Here is a 24,613-nt window from a genome sequence, read left to right as displayed (position 1 = left end):
CCTCTCCTGTACCCCTCCCCCCTCCTCCTGTACCCCTCCCCCCTCTCCTGTACTCCTCCCCCCTCTCCTGTACCCCTCCCCCCTCTCTTGTACCCCTCCCCCCTCTCCTGTACCCCTCCCCCCTCTCCTGTACCCCTCCCCCCTCTCCTGTACCCCTCCCCCTCTCTTGTACCCCTTCCCCCCTCTCCTGTACTCCTTCCCCCTCTCCCCCCTCTCCCCCTCTCCCCCTCTCCTGTACCCCTTCCCCCTCTCCCCCCGCGCCCCCACAGCCCTCTCCCTCTCCATCCCTGTCACCGCGGGATCATGTCGGTGGCCCCGCCAGTAGCTGCTGTTTGCTGCCCGTGTGGGCAGTTACTCAACCAATGTGAGAGAGAGAGAGAGAGAGACAGTAACTCTCAGAGAGAGGGGGGGAGTGTGGGGTTGGGGGGCAGGAGTGAGGGGGTGAGTGGGGGGAGCGAGCGAGGGGGTAGGAGGAGCGAGGGGTTGGGGCGGAGGAGAGGGAGAGTGGGGGGAGGTCGAAAAGAGAGAGAGAGGGAGTGAGAACTAAATTACATTTATTCACAATCTGAGCAGATACATTGCAATGTATTTTTTACTGCACTGCGTTGATATGCATCTCCTTTGCATCCCTGTAGACATTTGTCTCACAGGCATTTAACATTGTCTGCAGGATCCGCTTGGACCAGGTTTCTGTGTCCAATTGTATCTGACTTCACGGGTTTTAAAATTAGTGCTTGAAATGATTAGTTCTTATAAACACTTCCTAAAGTCATTATTCTGGTATGTTATTTCTCCCAAGAATATGTTGTTGGCATTTCAAATTATGATCTTGCAGTTCGTACACCAATTTTACTTTGTACTTTAGCCTAAACTGTTAGTCCTATCTGTACTGGGATCACCTTTAGGTCAGATCAAGAATGATTTGATAGTCCATGTTGCCACCATGTATGTGTGGGATGTCTCTGTTATTTGATCAGCAAGCAATCATTGTCTTAAAATGATATGCAGCTTTTTAGATGAGAAAAGCAGACCAGGCATGGTTGGACATTCCAAGCCATTGGACCGTCCAGGATTTGCAACCATGCTGGGAGCGCCGGGGGAAGAAGGGTGAGAGGGAGGGGTGACTAAGGTGTGGTCAAAGAGGAATATCTTGAGGCGGACCTTAAAGAAGGCGAGGAAAGGGCTGAGGAACAGGGACTGGAATGGAGTTCCAGAGATCAGGGATAGAAAGGCTGAAAGACTGATGGCTGATGGTAGGGTGGGGGACGTGAGGTAGGCCGGTGCCTGCTGAGCGGAGGGAGTGGCCGGATTTGTATGATTTGAAAAGTTTGCAGAGGTAGCGTGGGGCAAGACCATGGAGGGATTTAAAAATTAGGACGGGCATCTTGAATTTGATGCGCTGGGGGATGGGGAGCCGGACGAGGATGAGGTGATTGGCTTGTGAAGCCTAGTGCGGACAGGAAATGAGCTGCAGTGTTCTGGATCATCTGCAGCTTATGAAGGGAAGAGGTGGCAAGTCCGGTGAGCAGAGAATAGGCAGCATGAAGCCTGGATGTGATGAACAAATAGTGGATTAGGGCTTCGGCGGCCTGTGAGGAGACATAGGGGCAAGAAGTAGCGGAAAGCTGTGAGAAACTGAGCATGTTTGATAGTAGATGTTGGATAATGGAATCTAACCAGACTTGATGCCTCCGGGTAGTAATTTTACCAGTGGGTGACTGTCACTGAACATTTTTTTTTACCAAATACAGTGGTATTTAGTGTGATAGCTTCAGCCCATTGTATTTGTACTCAATGCAGCCTGTTTTAAATTTTGGTTATGAGAAGTTTGTTTCTAAGTACTTAGGTGTTAAGAGCATGAAATGTAACAGATTCAGAGGGAAGTGTTAAGAGCTGTGCTGGCTGATCACTTCCGAGAAGCAGCATATTATTGCCTCTGGTTTCGCCCACAATTTAGAAGTGTTAAGACAGCTAATTTGGACATTGGGCAACTTGTACAGAAGAGGACAATTGCATAGTTTGAAAATGTGTATTAAATTAACCATATATCATTTTTTAGTTAGCTGTCTATTTTTGACAATTATTATCTTAACTCGCTTCCTCCCTCACATAGCTGCAACAGATGAGCTTGATTATGGGATCAATTAGACTACTTGCTGTTGGTGCTGATCCTGTTTTGAAATATGTAACTTGATCTTAACTGTGATGCCTCCTTTGGTTGAATAACCCTCAGGCACTCCCTCATTTGGTTTACACTTGAAGAATAGGCATTTGAGTGACATACTGGAGGGTGGCCAACAGCAATGAATTGACATCTTTAGGGGCTGGAGAGAGGAAAGAAGATCATAATAATCCTTGCATTTGGTATGGTGCCTTTCACATCAGGTCGACCTCCCAAAGTGCTCTGTTATCTGCTTGGATAACGTTAAACTGAAGCTCTGTCACTATGGTGCCTAGAGATTTTGTTGCAATCCTTTCTATTTGCCTTCACATGGGGAACCTTGTTATGCTGGAGGTTTTTGCTGTGTGCAAAGTCTCGAAGGGAAAATTTAACAATTCTGCAAAAGCATATTAAAATTCTGAATATATGAAAAGTATTCTGATGAATTCTGATGAAAAGTTGTAGCTAAGTTAGGTGAGGATCCCAGTAGATGAGACATCCTATTCTGATGTAGATTTTGAATAGGGAATTTCCAAAAGTTTCTTATTGATATCAAAATATGTTTTCAAATCTACATTCTTTGCTGTCAGCGATATTTCAATTCGTTCTTTGGGCCTTTCCAAGAATTTTTCATTTCAGCCACTCCTCTTTCTTCCCCTCTCTAGATTTGTTAGGAGAACCAATGAGGTAGCAAGTCCATGCACTTAACTCTTGTTAATTTGCATGTGTGCATCTGCAAAAGCAGCATTGAAAGCAGCATCTGGCTTTAGAGGATTTATTTCACCATTTCCATCCCGTGTATCTATGTTGGACAGGGTACCAGCTGAATTGTGCAATACTATTGGCAGGAATTTATTTGATGTATTTGATTTTCTTGTTTACTTTTCTCATCCTTCATGTAAGGATGGGCAGAAGCAGGGTTATCTTATCAGCAAAGAATTTGGACCATTTATTCTTTGTAGTTACTATCCAGAGCAGAGTGAGTTTTGTGCAGAGAGGTCTGTAGTAGGTTGTCTGCAATGGGACATGAGGTCACACGAGCCCCGCTAAAGGAATACGTTTTGAGGTCCAGCAGAATCCCTATTATATGGATTCGTTATTGTGCAACCTTTGTAAAATGTTAGAGATTTCATTTAAGTGCTTTTGAAATTCAGTTTTTTTTATTTCACAATTCGATTCTGCAAAGTTGCTTGTGAATAGTCCATCCTAAGATTCTGATAAGTTGCAGGGGCTTAACAGCTGCTCTTGCTTCCGTTGTCAGTGCCCGCAGGAGAAGGGATGGGCAGAAAATTGGCAAAAAACAGTCGAAGTAAGAGCAAGCTGCTATAAGTGATAGGGTGTTTAAGTCACATGTTCATGGTAATTGTATTTAATCAGCTTTCAAGCAAACAACAATATGACATTTCCTAAGTTTCATGGGTGTATTCTATCAGTGTATTCACAACTGTTAATGATTTGAGTATTTTAAATAGGTAACGAGTTATTTACAAACCAGAAGATGCTGGACTGATTGGAACCAACTTTAAATCGGAAGTGAAATTGCTTGATTCAGTAACAGGTTTGTGAAATAAATCACCGCCCTGAACACCAGCAAAGATTGTTGACATCCAGCATTTTTCTTTCTGACCTTTTGTGGGCAGAGAAAGAGCTCATTAAAGTCCAACAAAACGTCTGAATGCTTAAAAAAAAGGGGGTAAACATAAACTTTGCTGGCAATTGGTAATGCTGTCTGTTTCTGAATTTTATTACATACATAAGAATACATACAACAGAATATACAGCACAGAAACGGGCCATTTAGCCCAATTGGTCGATGCCAATGTTTATTATGCTCCACATGAGCCTCCTCCTGCCCTTCGTCAACTAAGCCTTCAAGCATAACTATCTATTCCTTTCTCCTTCATGTACCTATCGAGCTTTCCCTCAAATACATCTATGCTATTTGCCTCAACAACTCCTTGTGGTAGTATGTTCCACATTCCCACTACTCTCTGTGTGAAGACATTTCTTCTAACTTCCCTATTTGATCTATTGGTGACTATTTTATATTGATGGGCCCTGGTTTTGGTCTCTCCCACAAGTGGAAACATCTTCCCTGTGTCTACCCTATCAAAACCTTCCATCATTTTAAAGACCTCTATCAGGTCACCCCTGACCCTCCTCTTTTCAAGAGAAAAGAGTCAAAGAGTCATGTTCAGACTTTCCCGATAGGTATAACCTCTCAGTTCTGGGATCATCCTTGTGAACTTCCTTTGCACCCTCTCCAGTGCCTCTACATCCCTTCTATAATGTGGGGACCAGAACTGCACACAGTATTCTAAGTGAGGTCTAACCCAGGTTCTATAGAAGTTTACCATAACGTCCTGCTTTTCATTTCTATCCCTCTAGAAATGAACCCCAGTGCCTGGTTTGCTTTTTATGGCCTTATTAGCCTGCATTGCTACTTTTAGTGAATTGTGTATGTGTACCCCTATGTCCTTTTGCTCCTCTACCCCATTTAGGTTTTTATTTTCCAGGATGTATGTGACTTTCTTATTCCTTCTACCAAAATGTACCACCTCACACTTTTCTACATTGAAATACATTTGCTATTTAAATGCCCACTCAGCAAGGTTATTAATGTCTTGCTGTAATTTGTTGCAGGCCTCCTCTGTATTAACCACTCCCCCCCCCCCCCCCCCCCACTCAATTTGGTGTCATTGCAAATTTTTAAATTGTACTGCTGATTCCTGAATCCAAATCATTAATGTATGTTGTGAACAACAGTGGTCCCAATACCGATCTTTGTGGAACACCACTGCCCACCCCCTGCCAGTCTGAGTAGCTACCCTTTACCCCTACTCTGTTTTCTGTTTTGCAGCCAGCTTGCTATCCTATCTGCTATTTTTCCCTCGACTCCACATGCTCTGACCTTATTCATTAGTCTATTATGTAGTACATTATCGAAAGCCTTTTAGAAAACTAAATATATTACATCTACCGCATTACCCTTGTCTACTCTTTCTGTTACCCCTTCAAAAAATTTGATGAGGTTGGTCAAGCATGACCTTCCTTTTTGAAATCCATGCTGACTATTCTTCATTATGTTTTCCGTTTCCAGATATTTTTCTGTTACCTCCTTCAGTAAGGATTCCATTATCAAATGGTCTTATTCCTTGGCAATATGTATTTAATAATCAGCTCTTATATGAAGTCCTGTGTTTCTTGCAGGTGGCATTTATTCAGCATCTATTTGGTATAGAACTCGGATGTGTGTGTTTGGGTTGCTGAAAGAACAAACGTGTTCTCGGTGCAATATCATTTGCACTTGAACATGCAATTACATTGAATGATATAGCTGTATCATATTACTAAGATGTTAGACCAGTTCATACAATTTTTTTAAAAAATGACTTCCAGGTTCACTTTTTTTTGTTCAGTTGGGTGCCTGACACGTATGGAAACCCATCACCATGCTCAAGAGTATCCAAACCAAACAGTTCCATGCAACCTAACATACAAGTGGAAACACCAGAGATGTTTATGGGAATGGAATGTGCACACACTCCCTGGAGGGATGCGCTGTGTCTACCTAATTTTGGAAAGTATTAGGCGCAGGATGGTAAGAGCACCCGAGTTCTATTCAGTTTCCTACCAAAAAACACTTTAAGATTTCTTGGTGCTTGTCATATTTTATAAAGCAAATCATCTTCTAAATTGTAGCACAGCTACTGCACATGCTGGCATTGAATTGTGGAAAATTAAGTTCTCACCCATGAATGTATGCACACTTACCGGGTGCATTGAATCACAGGAAATGGTTGTGGCCTGTTCGTGCGTGCACACTTATCAACTGCTATAAAGTACGCATGTGCAATGTGGATTATTGATTAAATTGGATTTTATACAACTTATGCAAGTTTGCCTGTAACCCATACTTTGCAAAAGTCATATTAAATATTAGGATCCTGACTGATACGATTTATGTGAGTTTTACTGTATGTATTTAAATAGCGTCTCCAAGTAACATCACATTATTGGTTCAGAAGGTTTACAGATTCTTAGAGTAAAATTGTCATCAGTGGCTCTGGGTATTTTAACCTTAGCAGCATCTTTTACTATTGTTGGGCTCAGTAACTCCTTCAGGCGATTTCTCTGATGATACTCTGGTTAAACGTTTTTTAAAAATCAATCTTAGTTGATGCAAATTCTCATTCTGCTTTCGTTATCAATGTTCTAAATACTCCTGTAGTTGCAGTTCAGCTTTTAAACTATTAATTATTGTGCAGCATCCATACTTCCCAAACAATATAATAATTATTTACAGTGGGAGCCAATTATAGTAGGTCTATTGTACCTTGCCCCCATACATTTGTGCCAGTTTTCTAATCTCCTCTCAGTGAACTTCATTTTTGAAGCATAAACGCTAAACCTCTGAAAGTGTATTACTATCACGTTGCCACTAATCTCTCTTTAGTAACTAATGTTTTTCATAGATGGGTCAATAAGCTGAAAAGAATGAAAATGTTGAGATTATTTTTTATATTAATTTGTAGCTTAACCCATTGTTGCTGCTGAAGTGAAGGCACAGCTGGGAGTGTTAGAAAGAAAACTATTGCTTTGATGATACAGAGCTGAAATATGAACTATGACTATGGAAGAAAAGTTTGTTGTATGAGAGATTAGGATCGCACAGAGAAAAGTGTTCAAATGTCTGGAAACTTGCAATGTTTACAAAGCTCTAAGCGTATATGAGCTGAACATTGAATTATTATTCATTCCAATTTAAGCAATTTGATAATAGAAAACCTTTGATCTGTTTCATTAAGTTTGTACTCTGTCATCTAAGTACTCAAGTGCAGTTTAATGTAGGGAAATGTTTGTTTACAAAATACATGGTTACGCATATCCTGTCCTGCAATAGGGTTAGCAAGCCCATCATGTCCACCCTCCCCGGTTCCATCCTCCCTGTGCTCTGGCCGGTCTTTAGAGATGGAAATGCAGGTAGAAAAGGTCATAAAAATGGAAACTGTATCTGATTTTTGTGTATAGGAGCAGGAATTGAATGTAAAAGGATGGAAATTATCGTTACAGTAAACTTATGTAAGATGTTTGTTAGGCCCTAGTTGCTTCACAGCCTGTTTCATGTCCTCTGCACCACCCACCTCACCATCGGTGGTCGCACTTTCAGGGTATCTGCCCCAACTCTCTGGAACTCCAACCCAGAGTCCCTTCAACTTAATCCTCACCTCCTGCAAAGTGCCTTAAGACCATCCCTTTCCCCAGCCCCAATCCCCAGCTCAAGTTCACATCCCAAACTGTCCAGTGCTTTGGGATATCCTCCTGACGTGAAAGGCGCTATACAAACTTAAATTTGAATAGTAGTTTGAGTACTTGGTTACCTAATTATAGAAAGAACCTAGATTCACATTGATTCCATGAGGGAAGAGTGATTGTTTAAATAAAGTGATAGCTGTTTTTGCTTCCACTTTATTTCGATAGTTAGATCTGATACAGGTTTTTATAATTCTGAAAGGTGTTGAGCATAACTTGTGAAACCGTATTCCTGCAACCTGGTGAACTGATCGTTGGGACATAACTTATTACTACATGAATTAATGGGAAGATTAACAGGATCTTTTTACAGGCAGTGATTAGAATGTAGAATGGTTTATTATTCATGACTGTGAGTTAAAAGTAATATTTAAAGAGAATGTAATAAGTATATGAACAATATCAGCAGGGAATTGAGATGAGTGTGGTTAGCTCAAGTGGGGAGCTGCTTCCCTGAGCGATGGATATCATTACGGGCCCAAAAGACTGACTGTTCGTTCTGGACTGTAATTTTTATGATCCTATCTCCAGAGAATTGCAGGAGTATCTAGTAATATTGAAGATTAACCACTTTTGAAAGGAGTTTTATTAAGTGTATCATTTTGGCTCATCATTTCAAATAGTGGTTCAATTATACTTTACTATCCAGGGATGCACACTCCACCTCACCAAGCCAGTCAGGAACCTGGGCGTTTCGTTCGAACCTTGACTGTCCTTTCTCCCCCATATCCATGCCATGACCCATTCTGCCTTCCCCCACCTCCACAACATTTGCTCGACTCCACCACTCCCTCACCCCTCGAGCTGCCAAAACCCTCATACACGCATTCGTCATCTCAAAGCTCAACTACGGAAACTCCCTCCTTGTCGGCCTCCCCAACTCTTCCCTCCACAAGCTGCAGATCATCCAGAACTGTCCAGCTCGTGTCCTCTTCCGCACCAGGCTCCATGACCCCATCACCTCCACCCTTGCCCGACTCCATTGGCTCCCCATCCCTCAGAGGATAGAGTTCAAAATCCTCATTCTCCGTGGCTTTGTCCCCTCCTACACCTCTGACCGGCTGACCCCCTATCAACCTGCGTGCTCTCTGTTCAGCAGACTCCAACCTGCTCCCATGTCTCACGCTCTACCGTTGGCAGCCGGGTTTTCAGCCTCTCTGCCCCCACCTATGGAACTCCATCCTACAATCTCTTCGCCTTGCTCTCTCCCTTGCCTCCTTCAATGCAGGAATCAAGACCCTCCTTTTTGAACGTGCCTTCAGCTGCCCTCCTACCTCTCTGTCCTCCCTCATCCCAACCCTGCCCCCCCCCCACCCACCCACCACGCTTGGTCCTAATCCTGCCGACGTGAAAGGCGCTTTACAAATGTAATTTTTGCTGTTGTTGTCGTTTACCTATTACAGTACAGTTTAAAATGCAGTTTACATTTATATAGTATTTTCACGTCAGGAGGTCATCTTCACAGAACTTGATGGGCACTTGAGATGGGCTTGGGGAGGGAAAGGTGACCCAAAGCCTGGTGAAAGAAGTACATTTGGAGTTGTGCCCTAAGAGGAGAGGAAGCGAATCGGAGAGACTGGGGGATAGAGTTCAAGAGAGTAGGGCAGAAGAGCCTAGAGGTGGGAGAGGTGAAGCAGATAGGGTGGGAGAGGTGAAGCAGGCCAATGCTTGCTGAGTGAAGGGAGCAACTAGCTGGGTAGAGTTGAAGGAGGTTGCAGAGATAGGGCGGGGCGAGACTATGGAGGGATTTAAAGGTGGGAATGAGGACCTTGAACTCGATCTGCTCAGGGATAATTGCTATTGCTATCAGGAATAAATTACTTGCACTGTTTTCTGGGCACCTCAGCTAATATTGCATTAATATTCACAACAAGACATGATAGACCCTCACAGAACAGAATGCTAACTTTTCCAGCTGATTGAAAGTGATGTGGAGCCAGTCGAAAAAAAGGGCACCTCATATCAACTTGGACTGCACTTTCACCCCTTTTTGTTAGTCAGTGCGCTACTGTTTCTGTGAAAATGTCTCTGGTGCTTTAATCTATTTTCACTGGCTGAACTAGACTAAACTTATTAGTATGTCTGCAGTTGCCAAATGGAAGAATGTAATATTTTGAAACCACTTTTATAGTTATTTTCTTAATCTCTCTTTGGTTAGCATTCTTTGTATCCAGTACTGTTCTGTATTTAAGATGGATTTTGATGTTGGCACTAGAGTAATACTAAGTCCACTTTGTTTATTTGTTAATGAGGACTCAGATTTGAGTAAGTACAGCATATGCTTTGTTTCAATATTTTGGCTAAATTCCATAAAAACCAGAAAACACAAATTTGTTTCAAAGGTTAAGCTGGAAAATACAAGTGTGGTTAGCCACTCATAAATCATGGTGGAACTATGAATTATTTTCAACTCCTATCCATGGTGTGATCTTGGTCTATGTATTATGTATTTCTAAATAGCTTACTACACTCAATATATAAAGTAAATATTTTCAGCTGTTAACTGCATTGATGCTTGCTGTTAAGTCAGAACATGAGCCTTATTGCAGCTAAAGATAAATATAAAAATTATCATTTTTTAAAAATTAATTTTCACATTCATGCCTATTTGATTTTATTGAAGACACAACCTTTACATTAGAAAGTAAGCGATTGCACTAGAATGATCTACATTAAGCTATGTTTGCTCAAATTAAAGGCATGCTTGCTCAAATTAAAGGCATTTTGCATTTAAGTTATATTTAAAACTTTTTTTAAGCAAATGTTGGTTAACATCGTGGCAGTGCTATTCATTGACACAGACTGTATAATCCTACTCAGTTTGCTCATCTGTTGAATACTGCGATCAGTTCTTTTTTTCGTCTTGGGGACCGAATCCATAGAGTTTCAAAATAATCTTTGTTAAAAGTGGAATGTCTACAGTTCTCTTCTAGGCCTTTAACAAAGAAAAACATTGAAGCAGAACAGTGAAAATAATCAATTGTCCTAAAACCTCATCTAATTTGAAATGCATTATTAAGAAATGTAAACAATTCCAGCATTTCTCGTAGGCAGTTGCAAAGATTGTGGGGTCATAGAATTTGGAGTTCCTGCAGCTATTATAAAGAACCTTAATTGAAAACAAAAATTGGCGTCTGGCAGCTGCTCAGAGATGTAAAGGAGAGAGAAGTACAGTACTCTGTGAATGAATTACAATTGTAAAAGTACAGAGCAAACACAGCTCAGTTTCATTTATGAGTTAATAGGTGTGATTCATCTGGCCAAAAGTCCCCTATTTTAACTTCTCCTTTTCAAAAGTCTTAAGTTGGTGAACCAGCCAAATATCCTTTGATGGGTATTTAAGGTAAAAGAAGTGCACTTGTGCACTGTGAATCAGAAAATTTGTGTTCAAAAGAAAAGCCTTTGCAGATTTTTGAGCACTTTCAATTAATGTAAGATAGGTAAGAATCTGCATGGCAATACACGTTGTAAGTTTGTCATTTAAGCATTCAAATTTACAGTCGCTGAAAACTTTGAAAAGAATTTACAACAACTTGCATTTATATAGTGCCTTTCACGTGGGGTAACGTCTCGGAGTGCTTGACAGTGGTAGAGACTGATCCCGAACCAGGGGAGAGGGAGGGAAGAGATGTAATATGAAATAAATTTCATATGAAATAAATGTGCAGCTCTTATGTACAGTATGCTGCTATGTAGTATTTTATATAATAAGTTGCATTTAGTGCGCTTGGAGAGATTAATTCATCAGCTAAATCTGTATAAACGATTGATCCAGCATTAATATATGCATTTATACATATTGCTCTAGCATTCTGATTTGGTGCGATGCTGTAGATAACATTTGGCTGAATTAGCACTAACTATAGAATAGTACAGAGCATGTACTGTATTCTGCATGTGTGACCCATGTGGGAGTTCAGCTCAGTGATCTGCAGTCATAATGCACAAAAGTGGTAATGTTTAGATTGGGCGTACAACTACAATAGTTGAAATCAGACTGTCAACTAATTGGCTTAAAGCAGTGTACTGTACTGCACAGGAGAAAGACGAAAGATGTTTTCAGCCTGAAATGACTCTGGGGCAGTTTTATTGTTTGTTCTGATTTGATGGCAAATGTGCAGCTAAAATCATATTGGATCCTTGCTTCTAATACTGCACCACCAGAAGGAGTGCTGCAAATTCCCAGCCATGTGCTTGCTATAAATGGGTGATCATTTGAATAAATGGAAACTTTGAATAGAGCATTTTCATCACATGAGCAGCTCATTAATTTTATAAAATAAACAACAAAATTACATTTGTATGGTGCCTTTCACATCGGGAGGACATACCAAGGCGCTGGAAAATCAGTGTTTCGGAGCCAAGCTGGGGTCTGGGATTGGGGAGGGTGGAGAGCGGGGTGGGGAAGGAGGGTGACTGAAGGCACGGTCGAAGAGAGGGTCTTGAGATGGGTCCTGAGGCCAGGGAGGGGCTGAGGTGGAGGGGGCGAGATGGAGGGACTGTGGAATGGAGTTCCAGAGGGTGGGGGCAGAGTGGCAGAAACCCCACTTGATTTTGTGGTTTTTGCATGTGCCAAGGCAGGCATACGCAGAATATCAACGTTTTCCCTGTTCCAATTGAATTCCAGTGTGGGCCAGAAGCATAAACCTGGCCTCCTATTTCAAATTATTGTGCTGCCTGCAGTGAATTAGCTTCTCTGGGAATGTAGCTTGAAGAAACCGTGTGCTTGTAGAGATATTAGAATTTCTTCCATTTACCTTAAAATGTATGTAAAGCAGCTTAATTGGGAATAATCTTAATAAAATATCAAATCTTACCAAATTGTGTGCTTCTCCAATCAGTTATCATTCCATCTAACTACTGCCCCATCTCCAACCTCCCTTTCCTTTCCAGGATCCTTGAAAGAGTTTACGAACCCCTCTAATCGGGTTCTGTACTGCCCACAGCACGGAAACAGCCCTGGTCAAGGTGACAAATGACATTCTGTCCATCTGCGACCCGGGCTTCCTTTGTCTCCTTGTCCTCCTTTACCTCTCTGCTGTCTTCGACACTGTAGACCATTCTATCCTCCTCCACCACCTCTCCTCTCACCTCAACCTTCAAGGTTCTGTCCTTGAATGGTTCAGATCTCACACCGGCTCTATTTCTCCTCTGGCTCCCGCAACGTCACATACGGTGTTCCTCAGGGCTCTCTCCTCTGTAATCTACATATGCTCCCTCTTGGTGACATCATCCGCAGACATGGGGTCAACTTCCACATGTATGTGGATGACGCCCAACTTTATCTCTCTGCCTCCACCCTCGACTCCAGGACCACTGCTGTCTTGACAGACTGCCTGTCAGACATTAACTCCTGGATGAGAGCCAACTTTCTACAATTGAACGTCAGCAAGACTGAGGCTCTCCTGATTGGCTTGTGCCAGCGCCTCCGCACCAAAGTCACTGGCAGCATCAGTGTCCACGAATGCATACTCCACCTCTCCGACCCAGTCAGGAACCTAGATGTCTTGTTCGACCCTCAACTGTCCTTTCTCCCTCACATCCGTGCCATGACCCGCTCTGCCTTTCCCCACCTCTGCAATGTTGCCTGACTCCACCACTGCCTCACCCCTCAGGCCGCTGAAACCCTCATAACATGCCTTTGTTACATCCAGGCTCGACTATGCCAACTCCCTGCTTGTCGGCCTTCCCAACTCTTCCCTCCACAAGCTGCAGGTCATCCAGAACTCTGCAGCTCGTGTCCTCTCCCGCACCAGGCTCTGTGATCCCATCGCACCCACCCTTGCCTGACTTCACTGGATCCTCAGAGGATTGATTCAAAATCCTCGTCCTCACCTTCAGGACCGTTCATTGCTTTGCCCCCTCCTACCTCTCTTTCACTGTGCCTATTGATTTAATTAATATTAAAGCACACCTTGCGCAGGTACTGCACATCTGCATGAGATTTTGTTTTTGTACTAATATATAATGTATATTTTGCACTAATATGTAATGAAAGATGGATGGATATCACACAAACCGCTGTCATTTCCTCTGCTTCCATCCTTGCAAAACATCCTGTTGTCTGTGAAATGGAGAAAGTAATATCTGTTCAGCAGCTGAAATAAACAGTGCAACTTTGTAGTTAATTGCACTTTCACATCATATTGGGCACTATTGGAAGTCTTTTTCGTTCGTGGCAAAACATATTTAGAAATTTGATGCAATGTTAAATACATAAAATAGTCTACATGGTAGTATTTGTTACATTTACATTTTACTGCTGCTTTTCTATGGTGTGTATTTCGGGGGTTATTTAAAAGGTGATGTGACTTCCTTACTGTAAAACAAAAAGGTACCGTATGAATGTCATTAGCACATAACTCATGTTCATATATGTAAATACAACTTTTTGGTCAGCCTAATGTATGGTGAAACCCATCACCATGCTGGACAGAGACTTCCATGAATCCCACTTCCACGTGAAAATTCCTGTGTTTGGAATGGAATGCGCACTCCTTCCCCAAAGGAACGCATCCTTATTCCCTTATACTGGAGAATATGAGGTGAAGGCTGGCAAGAGTCAAGGCTGGAGACCTCAAAGAGTGTGCCTTCGGTCATTCTCCCTCCCCACCCTCTTTGGCCTCCACCCCTCTTGTGAATCATTCCATCTAACTACCCTTTCCTTTCCAAGGTCCTTGAAAGAGCTTACGAGCCCCTCCAGTCGGGTTCTATGCTGTCCACAGCACGCAAACAGCCCTGGTCAAGGTGCCACTCCTCTTGTGGATCGGTCAAGGTGCCACTCCTCTTGTGGATCATTCAGTTTATGGATCCTGAAACTATTTCAATAACCTAGACCCTCATTCCTTTTCCACTTATGTATTCCCACCTCCCCTTCTAAATCCTCGGGTGCAAACCTTTGAAAGGCGCTATATAAATGCAATTTATTATTGTTGTTGAACTTTGTTCTCTACTACCAGGTTAATGTTTACTGCACAAGCAGAATACAAATGCTTTCATCTAGATAATACAATTTTGATGAACGTGCCTTACCTTATTAATATTTTTGCTCTTTGCAAAATGACGATCTTATCACAGAAATGTACACCATTCCCAACCCCTGCAAATTGAAGGGTTAGCTAATAGTAACAAGTTCCATTTACATCGAGTTAAGAATGATAATGGGTTTTTGTGTGTGTCAGAAACCTGGCTGACTGATTTTGTTTACAGCTGGGATACCTCTCCAGAGGCGAGCATGTTTGCTTAGCTTTTGTTTTATGCTTGAGCCCACCTTGTACAATATAGATCAAAGGAATATAAGTAGACATTAATTTCACAGGCCATTAATAATAAAACTAGTTTAAAAAAATCCTTGCATTTGATATAGTGCCTTTCACATCAAGGGGACATCTCAAAGCACTTCATAAAATTTACTGTAAAGTGTAGTGACTGTATTTTGTGGGAGAATAATGAATTGGGGCAGAGTGCTATAGCCTGGATAAAGGAAAATTGTGACAGGTGCATGCTATGCCACCATGACTCAACTATCAATTTGAAAATCCCATAAGGTTACTGGCGTGTATTCTTGCTATCCCATTTTAGAATAAAGCAAACTACTCTGAGGAACCGTGTTATACAGTATTTGTTTGTCAGCGATTCAGGGCCTTGAGATGAAACGATTTGCTGTGAGGAGTAAACTTGAGAATTTATTATTTTATAAAAGTGGTCTATTCAACTGAACAAAGGGCCTTTTTGTGGTCAGCCGCGTGCAGAAACAGTGAGCGTTCCACATATGCCACCTGCACATGGAAATTTCTGTTTGTCGGGAATGGAATGCATACTCTGTCCCGGGAGGGTCGCATTCTGCTTCACTAAGTCTGAAGAGTTTTAAGCGCAGGTTGGTGAGAGCCAAAGCTTTGGGACCCCAGAATATGTGGGGTGCTAGCTGTTCTGGACCACTGCGGATCCGCCTGGCTCAGGAACCAGACGACCAAGACCGTCATCAGAGGTTGATTTGATTCCAACATTCCTTTGTCGAGCACGTCACCTTGCAGTCAGTCCAACTCCAAAGAGATCCCACTTACTTTCTTTCCTTCTCCAGGCAGTAGTCAGTAGTTGGTCATTTGACAATTGATGAGTTGGTCATTTGCCAATATGATTGAGCTCTCATTAGGTGGATAACAAAAGGATTTAGAAGGGGAGGTGGGAATATATAAGTGGAGAAGGAATGAGGATCTAGGTTAACAAAGTAATTTCAGGATTCATAAACTGAAATGCAATCTTACTATCTAATCGATGCTGGTAGTATTAAAACTAAAATTAAATCTTTAAAATTAGAACGAAGCCTGTTGAAAGGTAAAACAGCAATCATTTCTTCACCGTGGTTGTGAGAATATGGAAAACAATGGTCCAGGACATGATACGTGTAGAATCAATAGTGTTTACAAGTGGTATGCTTCAGCAGTACAGGTGTTAAGGGATATAGAGAAGTGAGAATAACAAAAGATTTAGTAAAATGGCGAAGTAGGCTCCATGGGCCAAGTGGCCTGTTCCTAAACCCCAGCAGTGCGGTTTAATTCCTGGTATCCTGGCCAACAATGCCCCAAATAAAATTTGTGTTTCACTTACTGTTTGTGGGACATTGCTGTGCGCATATTGGCTGTGTTCGCCCACAAACAGCCATTAAGTAAACGACTAATATCCTGTGAAGCACTTTGGGACATCCTACTGACATGAAAGGCGCTATATGAGATATAAGGATTATCATTAATTGTGAAGGGATTTATTGACTCAGAATGCTACTTAAAATTATTTACTGTATTTTCTTCATTTAATGAATATTTCAAGATGTTGTCTTCTTTTTCTTCAGTACAGTGCAGTGGATACCAATCCGTTATCTCTGTATGTTATGCACCCATTTTGGAACTCTGTAGTTAAGGTAAGAACTCATTGTTGTAAGCCTTTCACTATTATTTTGAGCTGTGTATTTTATTTCTCGTGCAGGGTAATATATTTCAAACAAATTTGTCAGAAATTATTTGAATGGCAATCCAAGATATTGTATTTCCATTTGAAACATTTCTGTTTTGAATCCCAGAGTATGCGTTGGGGACCTGCTGGAGTTAAACCAGCTAAATCTGCCTAGCTTCCCATTGCAAGCACTGTCTGGCAAGCTTCCCATTGCTTGTCCAGCTCTTTGGCTCGCATGGTTAACAGGAGTGAGGAGAATATCATCGATAGTGCCTGGAGTCCTGCAGACCTGCGTGGTTCAGGAACCAGACTACCGAGACTGCCACAGATTCTGACATTTCATTGCCAAACACGTCATCTTGGATTTAGCTCCCAACTCCCTGATTACCTATTTCTCTTCCCCCCCCCCCACCCCCTCCATCCGGAGGATAGTCCCTTTGACTCGCTCAGTCCTTTATAGCTCCTTTCCAAATCGATATTGTTCTCTCCCTGCATTTTGCGTAGACCAAACTGCTATCTTGTCATCAATTTTGCACCTCACTGATGTAGCTCCGTCCTTCTCTAAGCAGCTATTATCACTAATTGCAGGCATTCTGAGATCCAGAATGTCCGGATATGTGCTTACAAACTTGCCCTTCGCTTCTAGAATTAATATTTGTGAAGAATAGCTCTGACCAAACTAGTATACATTAACTCTGCATAGAAGAAGGTGGGTTTTAAGTTGATCTATTTGTTGTAGACAGGCAGTAACATTGGGAAGCAAGAAATGGCCACCAGTTTTATTGGAGTAGTTGCTGAAGACGAGAGTGGTAAGGATAAAAATAATAGGTCTCCAATAAAGCATGTCTGATCTCTGCTCATGAACCTTTCTTGGTTTGTTTTTAGATATTACCTACGTGGTTGGCTCCAAATCTGTTGACCTTCTCTGGTTTCATGTTACTGGTTCTTAATTTTTTTATGTTGGCCTATTTCGACTTTGATTTTTATGCTTCAGGTAAGTTCTCAATTTTTGTTTACATCTTAAAAAATGCAGTGAAACCTCTTTGTAGTGGAATGGCCCAAGTCACTTTGTTATGCAACGGGGTAAAATATCTTTGATTATGCAGCAAACTTAAGGAACCATTAAATTAATTTCATGAATTAAGATTTTCAGTAAAAGCGCTTTATATCACCTGACTCGATGCAATTCTATTTTTTTAAAAAAAGCTTCATTCCTGAGAAGTCTTTTCACGCAACTTCTCTAATATCTTGTCAGTTTTTCATTTTTTTTCTTCAAAACTTATCATTATATGCTTTTCTCAAGTTGTTTCCTTTGTTTCATTTATGCATTTTTCTTTAGTTTTTCTGATTTCCTGTTTTAATCTGATGTCTGAATTGTGTAATCATTTCCTCAATCTGCTTTCTTCTTCGGTATTCTTGAGGAGCAGCTCTTCTGTTCTTGTTAAATATTACTCTAACACTCTTCTGTTGTATTTCACACTCAGTTTAATCATGTGGCTCTTGATATAAATTCCTGATAGTGAAGTCTTTATGGTAAAGAGAATCGATAAAAGATTCCACTGTAGTTCATTAATGTGTTCTGGTTAAAGGTTGAAAGTATCAAATATGGGTGGCCTGTTTTGACGTCTTCATATTCAATTTATTTTTGCAATTGTGTTATGTTCCTTTTTAATGCTTTCTCCCCCCCCCTCCCACCTCACTCATAGCAAACCAGTAATGCTATTGTGAGATGGATTTTTTTTATCTGATGTTTGATAGTGTCCAAAAACCTATCCATGAACTAGCACAATTTGCCCAGTTAGAGTCAGTGACTAGGCCTTGGTTAGGAGGATGTGACTGTAGCAATAACTGTTTTCTCTTTATTTTGCTCAGTCTGTTTGCTCTAACTGTAATATAACCAGTGTCCTGCTCGTCCTTTAATTTGAGGGTTTAGATTAAATGCCCTGGTACCAAACCACAGAAATTTGTTAATGGCTTCATATCAAGTCCTCAACGGTAGTACATAGTGATGTTTTGATAAGTTAAGACATTAATTTGTAGCTATCGGGATTTCCAAATGAATACAGCACATTTCCTCCCTTCTCCCTCCCTGACACCAGCTCGGGTCTGAAATACTGTATACTGTCCAGTGCCTTGGGACATCCTCCCGATGTGAAAGGCGCTATACAAATGTAATCTTGTTGTTTTGTGGTATTGTTACCACAGAACATATCTGTATAGAATTAGTTTGAAATTCTTTGGAATCTGTGCATAAAGATTTTTTGTGCTGGATGTAACCTATTGAACATTGCACTGAATTTAATAAGAACCACTTTATGGTGGAGTCTTCCTTTATTTTCTGTCTTGGGTCAGGAAGGAAGAGGGAGATCTTGAGATTTAAATTTTTTTTTCTTTAACATGGAGTGTAAAATTCTTATTTTGTTATTTAAATCTGTGACTCATTCCATTTGAAATTAATGCCCATTCCATTCCAACAATTTATCTCTGGAATCTCCACGTGTAAGTGAGATGCGTGGAATTGTTGTTGATGGGTTTCCGCATGTGTCAGACACCCGGCTGACCAAAAAAAAATGCTTTAGACATCTTGTCAAATTATATGGTGATGACTTTCTTCCTTCTCTTCCTGTTTCAGGTGTAGGCCATACACATGTTCCCAGTTGGGTATGGATTGCCGCAGGTTTGCTGAACTTTACCGCATATACACTAGGTGATGATGCATTTTATTTGTTAGTTATCCAGACTGCAAACTATTGTGATTTTCTAATCGTACCTCTTTTTAAGTAAACCCTGTGATGCATAGAAACGTTTTCCCTTCGGTTTGTCACTTTGAAATATAATCGCATAGAAATTCATTAATGTTCAACTTTATTAACAGTTCTGCCATTTTTTGCCATAGCAAGCTAAAATAGCTGACTTTTATCTTAATAGATCACCGTGCAGAAACAATTGCACATCCTCAGTGATGGTGTCCATTCCACAACCACGTGAATAACTGAATTTCAGACATTAAAGGGCTGCAATATATATCTGCTACAAATATCAAACATTGAAGTGGTTTGATCTGACGCCCTTTCCTTTTTTTAAAAAAACATTTAGTGTCCAATTTTGTTTCTAATTTTTTTCCCCACTGGCAAATACCTCTGCTCCTGGCGTGGTCTCCTTGTTGGTGCAGTTCCATAATAATAATAATCCTTCCATTCAATATAGAGCCTTATCACATCTTCGAGATGTCTCGAAGCGCTTCACAAAATATATTATAATGTGAATTGGCTGTATTTTTTGTGAGTGAAAAGCATCAGCCAATTGCGCCCCACAGTGTCCCTCAAGCAGTCGTGGATTGAGTGACCACATTTTTTTAAGGGATTAATACCCCTGGAAAAGCAATCTGCCAATCGACTAACAACCAGATTCCTACTTACTGCTAGGTAAACAGAGGAGTCAGGAAACTTGCCCAACATTTCACCCTGCCTGGGAATCGAACCCAGGTCACTCACTTGCTAGGAGAGCACTCTAACCACTGAGCTACAGGACTCCATGGGCATTGGTTGCCCACAGGTAACTGCCCAAGTGAGCCTGGGCAGGCCACGTGACTAGAGGGCATCACCGTCTTCTGAGTTCTCCTCACACAACTGCCACAAATGCTCAGACAGGGTGCTGTAGAGGGACTAAGTTGGCTCAGCTGGTTTTCCCCTCCCTCACACTGGGAAGGCTGGTGCCAGTTTATCCTCCCCATGCAGCCCTGGCTGATCCCAGCAAACTCAGCATGGAATAGTATTCTAACTAGTGAGCTCCTGATGTTGCAACTCTGACCACCTTATCCTCTACTGGGCTGTCCCTCTGAGAGCCATTTCTTAAATTGATTGCCAAATATCTTCGTGAATGTTAGAGATTAGAATTGCGTATCAGTGGCAATCAAATTGTGCTTCGATCTTAAAATTGAACGATATGTAGCAATTTATAACAACACATGGTTATTTGAAATGAAAGATTAAATTGCAGGATTAATCATTCATTTGTTTCTTATTTTAAATAATCCACACCTTTTCCATTTTAGTGGATGTTGAGGCACTTTACATTGGCACTGGGATTGTGTAACTTGAAAGTGCAGTCAGTCTCTGCCCTGAATACTTGAAGGGAATATATTGTGCAGAAGGAAACTTTGAAGTTGGTCAATGGGACATTCTGCATCCAGCATTTTAATTCCCCATTGAGGCCTCTCACATGTTAGGCAGTATATATAAATATAAACCATTGGATAAAGTTGAGTAAATATAGATGTTTAGCCTATACTTACTATATCATAATACTGTAACAAGATCCCTAGTACATTCTGTTCTTCAAATGCTTTTCTGTCCTTCACGTGCTTTCAAAGCCCTCCATGGCCTTGCTCCTCCCTACCTCTGACCCGTTAACTCCATACCAACCTGTCCACTTCCTCCGTTCAGCGTTTCCACCTTAGTCTGCCCACCATCGATAGCCAGGTCTTCAGCCATTTTGCCCCCACCCTTTGGAACTTCATCCCACAGTCATTTGCCTTGCCCCTCCCTTGACTTCTTCAAGTCCCGTCTCAAGAACCTCCTCTTCAACTGCTCCTTCAGTCTCCTACCCCTGCCCTCCACTCCTTCTGGTCCCAACCCCCAACACGGATCCAAATCTTTGAATGTCCAGCGCCTTGGGACATCCTCCTGACTAAAAGGCGTTATTCAAATGTAATTTGTTGTTTGCTGTTGTTGTGACTGCTCCAAATACTGAACTTGCTCTGTTTATCAATATCCTACAGATGGAGTTGATGGGAAGCAAGCGAGGCGAACCAACTCCAGTACGCCTCTTGGTGAACTCTTTGACCATGGTTTGGACAGTTGGGCCTGTATATTTTTTGTAGTTACAGTCTACTCCATCTTTGGACGAGGGGAGGCAGGTGTCAGCGTCCTCACACTTTTCTTCATTCTGTGGGTCGTACTGTTTTCATTCATACTGTCCCACTGGGAAAAATACAACACAGGAATTCTTTTCCTTCCGTGGGGATATGACCTTAGTCAAGTGGTAAGTGATTATTGTTTGTTTTCAGCTTGACCTTGTTGAATTTATATGGAAAGTTTTTTTTACACCAATATCTAAATATATATCTCAGAAATTTCCATGTGTAGGTGGGATAAATAATAATAATAATAATAATCCTTGCATTTGATATAGCGCTTTTCACGTCGGGAGGATGTCTCAAAGCGCTTCACAGAATACACTGTAAAGTGAATTGACTGTATATATGTGGGCAAACGCGGCAGCCAATTGCGCACAGCAATGTCCCACAAAGAGTCGTAGATTGAAAATGACCAATTTATTATTGTTTTTAGTTTTGGAGGGATTATTATTAGGTGTGTGGAGTAAGGAAACTTGCCCAAGGTTTTGCCCCACCTGGAATTGAACCCAGGTCTCTCACTTGCAAAGCGAGTGCTCTACCCACTGAGCCACAATCGAATTTTATTTGTTTGGGAACTCTTAAGCATGATGATGGGTTTCTGCAAATGTCAGAAACATTTGGCTGACCAAAACAAGTTTTAAAATATTCATTCAAAAATACTTAAATGCCAGTGCTTAATCAAATGTAGATAGTGCATCTTAGACAAAAAAGGTTCAGAATTGCAGGGGAATGATTACAATCACATTGTCTTGTAGAAAGATGCTTAACAAAAATCTGTAAACAAAGGTTGTTGTATCTTTTCACTTTTTTATTGATGATCTGAGATGAGGGATTAAGAAGAGGAAACGAGTTGTGGTTCAGTAACCCCAAGTTTTGGTTTTGAAAGCCTGAAGATTTGAGGAAGGATTAAAAAGAAAGACTTGAAGGAAATGAATTCCTGACATTTGTGGTCCTGGAAAGAATCATATGTAAATTTGTTGAAAATTACTCATCTAGAACATTTCCTCCCAATGTTCATTGAGCGTAACCCTCCCCATGTTATCTATGCGGTTTTAGCTGGTTCGACTCCAGCAGTACCCCAAAGCACACTCTGGGGAACCCAAGCCTTGGCTTTTGCCAACCTGTGTCTTAATACTTTACAGAATTAGGTAAGCAGGTTCAGTCCCTCCAGGGAAGAGTGTGCATTCCATTCCGAACAATGTGTCTCTGGAATTTCCATTCCAGGGTGGGAATTCCAGAGATAGACAAAAAAACTATCCATGTTTTGCTGGAAGCCGAGATTGGGAATGTGCTATTTGAAATAGCTTGAAACTCTGCTTTCTTGCTTCTCAGCAGTCAGATTTTCAATAGCCTTGGGACCAGGATCCTTGGTGTTGCCTGGTCTGTAAGCCAGAATTAATTCAAATATTTTTTATAATTTTTGTTAGTATAGTTCATTGGATGATGCTTTGGGGATAAAAAGGAATAGGAACATATAACATTTGGTGATCTAGTGGGATTTTCATTGCCTGGCCTCTGCTAACTTAGTTGTTTCAGCACCTTAGAACGACAAGAAAGGGAAAGATAATAATAATCCTTGCATTTGATATAGCGCCTTATCACATCTTCGAGACATCTCATAGTGCTTCACAGAATATACTGTAAAGTGAATTGGCTATATATTTTGTAAGTGAAACGCTTTTAAATAAAGATCTTTCAAATGAATTCCCTAGATATATGTTTTCTCCAGATTAACAAACCCTTTACAAAAAAGTTCTTTCTTAGAGAGGTGGTTTAACTGTTCAATTTATTATGCAGATACGTTTTAATCTGCACTCCCAATTTAGAAATACAGAGCATTGTTCTAAATAGTTACAAGCTTCACGCAAAGTGAAAAAAAACATATTTTCTTGTCTCTGTTCCAGACCATCTCTATTGTTTATGTGATAACTGCTGGAGTTGGGGTTGAGACCTGGAATGGACCCATCTTCCTTAATTTTCATTATCGAGATCTCTTCAGTATCATGATCCTGGGTATGAATCTTCAATTAAACATGGAGGACTGCTGTGTTAAAGAAATATAATTTTTTTTATAAAACATGAAAGTAGATCCAGGTGTTGATATTCCATGCTTTGCTTGGCATATGGGTTCACATTTAAATTTCCCCACATGGGGAATTTCCCCACTTTATCTGTCATCTCCATTCGGGAGGGTCATGTACTATCTACAAATGGTTGCTCAGGTAAATATAAAGCGATGGTGAAATACAATCTCAGTGCCTAAACTCGTGATGAGCAATGCGTAGTTCAGGGACATCTGGCAAAAAGAAATAGATTAAATGTTTATTGGATTCTTGATTGACCTCCTTATGGACCAGTGTGTGGTCATGGTTCAAATTAAAAGTTAAGTAACTGGAGTGTCGTTTGATAAATTATTGTAAGACATACAGTTTTCATGCACATCACCAAAAGCTCCCAAGAACTGCAGCAATCTTTTAAGGGGATGTGAACGTGACTTACGCTACCCCTCAATATACAATTTTTATTGATTCTATCCACAATTCGTCAGTAACCATGGGTAGAATCAATAAAACTGTATATTGAAGGGGTTAGTCCGTTATGTTCACATCCCCTGAAAAGATTGGTGCCACTCTTGCAGCTTTTTGTGACGTGCATGAAGTTATGCATTGTGATAATTTCTAAAACCTTCAATTCACGCTTAAACTGCCAGTAGTTGAGTAAACCAGTCTATTGCAATAATAGTTTCAATACTGGCAACCCTTTTTAATAATAATTAATTGTTTCCTTGGTTTCCAGGTCCTACTGTCCATTTTGGAATTAGGACTCATACTAATTTGGCTTCTTGCTGAAAACTGGGATTTTTCACTCAATTGAGCCACAAGTTTAAAGATTCACGTGGATGCTGGTGCACAGAGGGTTAATTTTCTTTACCCGTTCTTTTGCAGTCTTTCAGAAATGTATTAAATTCTTGATTGAGCACAAGAACATTTATCTTAATTGCTATTTCCATCTTTTGATGATACTACGTATGTTCCTTCAACTATTTAATGATCGAGTTTTCATATGCATATTATAATAGACTTAGGTTTCATTGATAATACAGCCAACATAGATTTATAATAATGCAATTTTTTATAAGTACCCTTATAGACTGAAAGTGTAATCTCTCTTCCAGGCTGTGCCTTTATCATCACGCTTCCTGTTAGCTTGTATAATGTTTTCAAGTAAGTATACTGTTTAGATAAGTTCATGATCAAAGTTTAAATGAGTCA

The 24,613-nt window shown here is 40.9% G+C and overlaps 1 protein-coding gene and 1 non-coding gene across 2 annotated transcripts in view; one reads left to right on the top strand and one right to left on the bottom strand.

Moving 5' to 3' along the window:
- The window catches only part of selenoi (selenoprotein I), a 31,740-nt gene that overhangs the window by 403 nt on the left and 6,724 nt on the right, over window positions 1-24,613 (top strand). The window contains exons 2-7 of the mRNA XM_042333373.1: window positions 16,323-16,391; window positions 17,309-17,417; window positions 19,056-19,130; window positions 21,204-21,466; window positions 23,246-23,354; window positions 24,517-24,565. Of these exons, the coding sequence (XP_042189307.1) occupies window positions 16,323-16,391; window positions 17,309-17,417; window positions 19,056-19,130; window positions 21,204-21,466; window positions 23,246-23,354; window positions 24,517-24,565 (674 nt within the window). The remainder of the gene's footprint in view (window positions 1-16,322; window positions 16,392-17,308; window positions 17,418-19,055; window positions 19,131-21,203; window positions 21,467-23,245; window positions 23,355-24,516; window positions 24,566-24,613) is intronic.
- On the bottom strand, window positions 19,883-19,955 carry trnaa-agc. The gene has a single exon. It is a non-coding gene; the product is annotated as a tRNA-Ala (tRNA).

This window comes from Callorhinchus milii, unplaced genomic scaffold (assembly GCF_018977255.1).
Source record: "Callorhinchus milii isolate IMCB2004 unplaced genomic scaffold, IMCB_Cmil_1.0 Scaffold3, whole genome shotgun sequence".
Classification (NCBI taxonomy): Eukaryota; Metazoa; Chordata; class Chondrichthyes; order Chimaeriformes; family Callorhinchidae; genus Callorhinchus; species Callorhinchus milii.
This window is presented reverse-complemented; position numbering and strand designations above follow the sequence as displayed.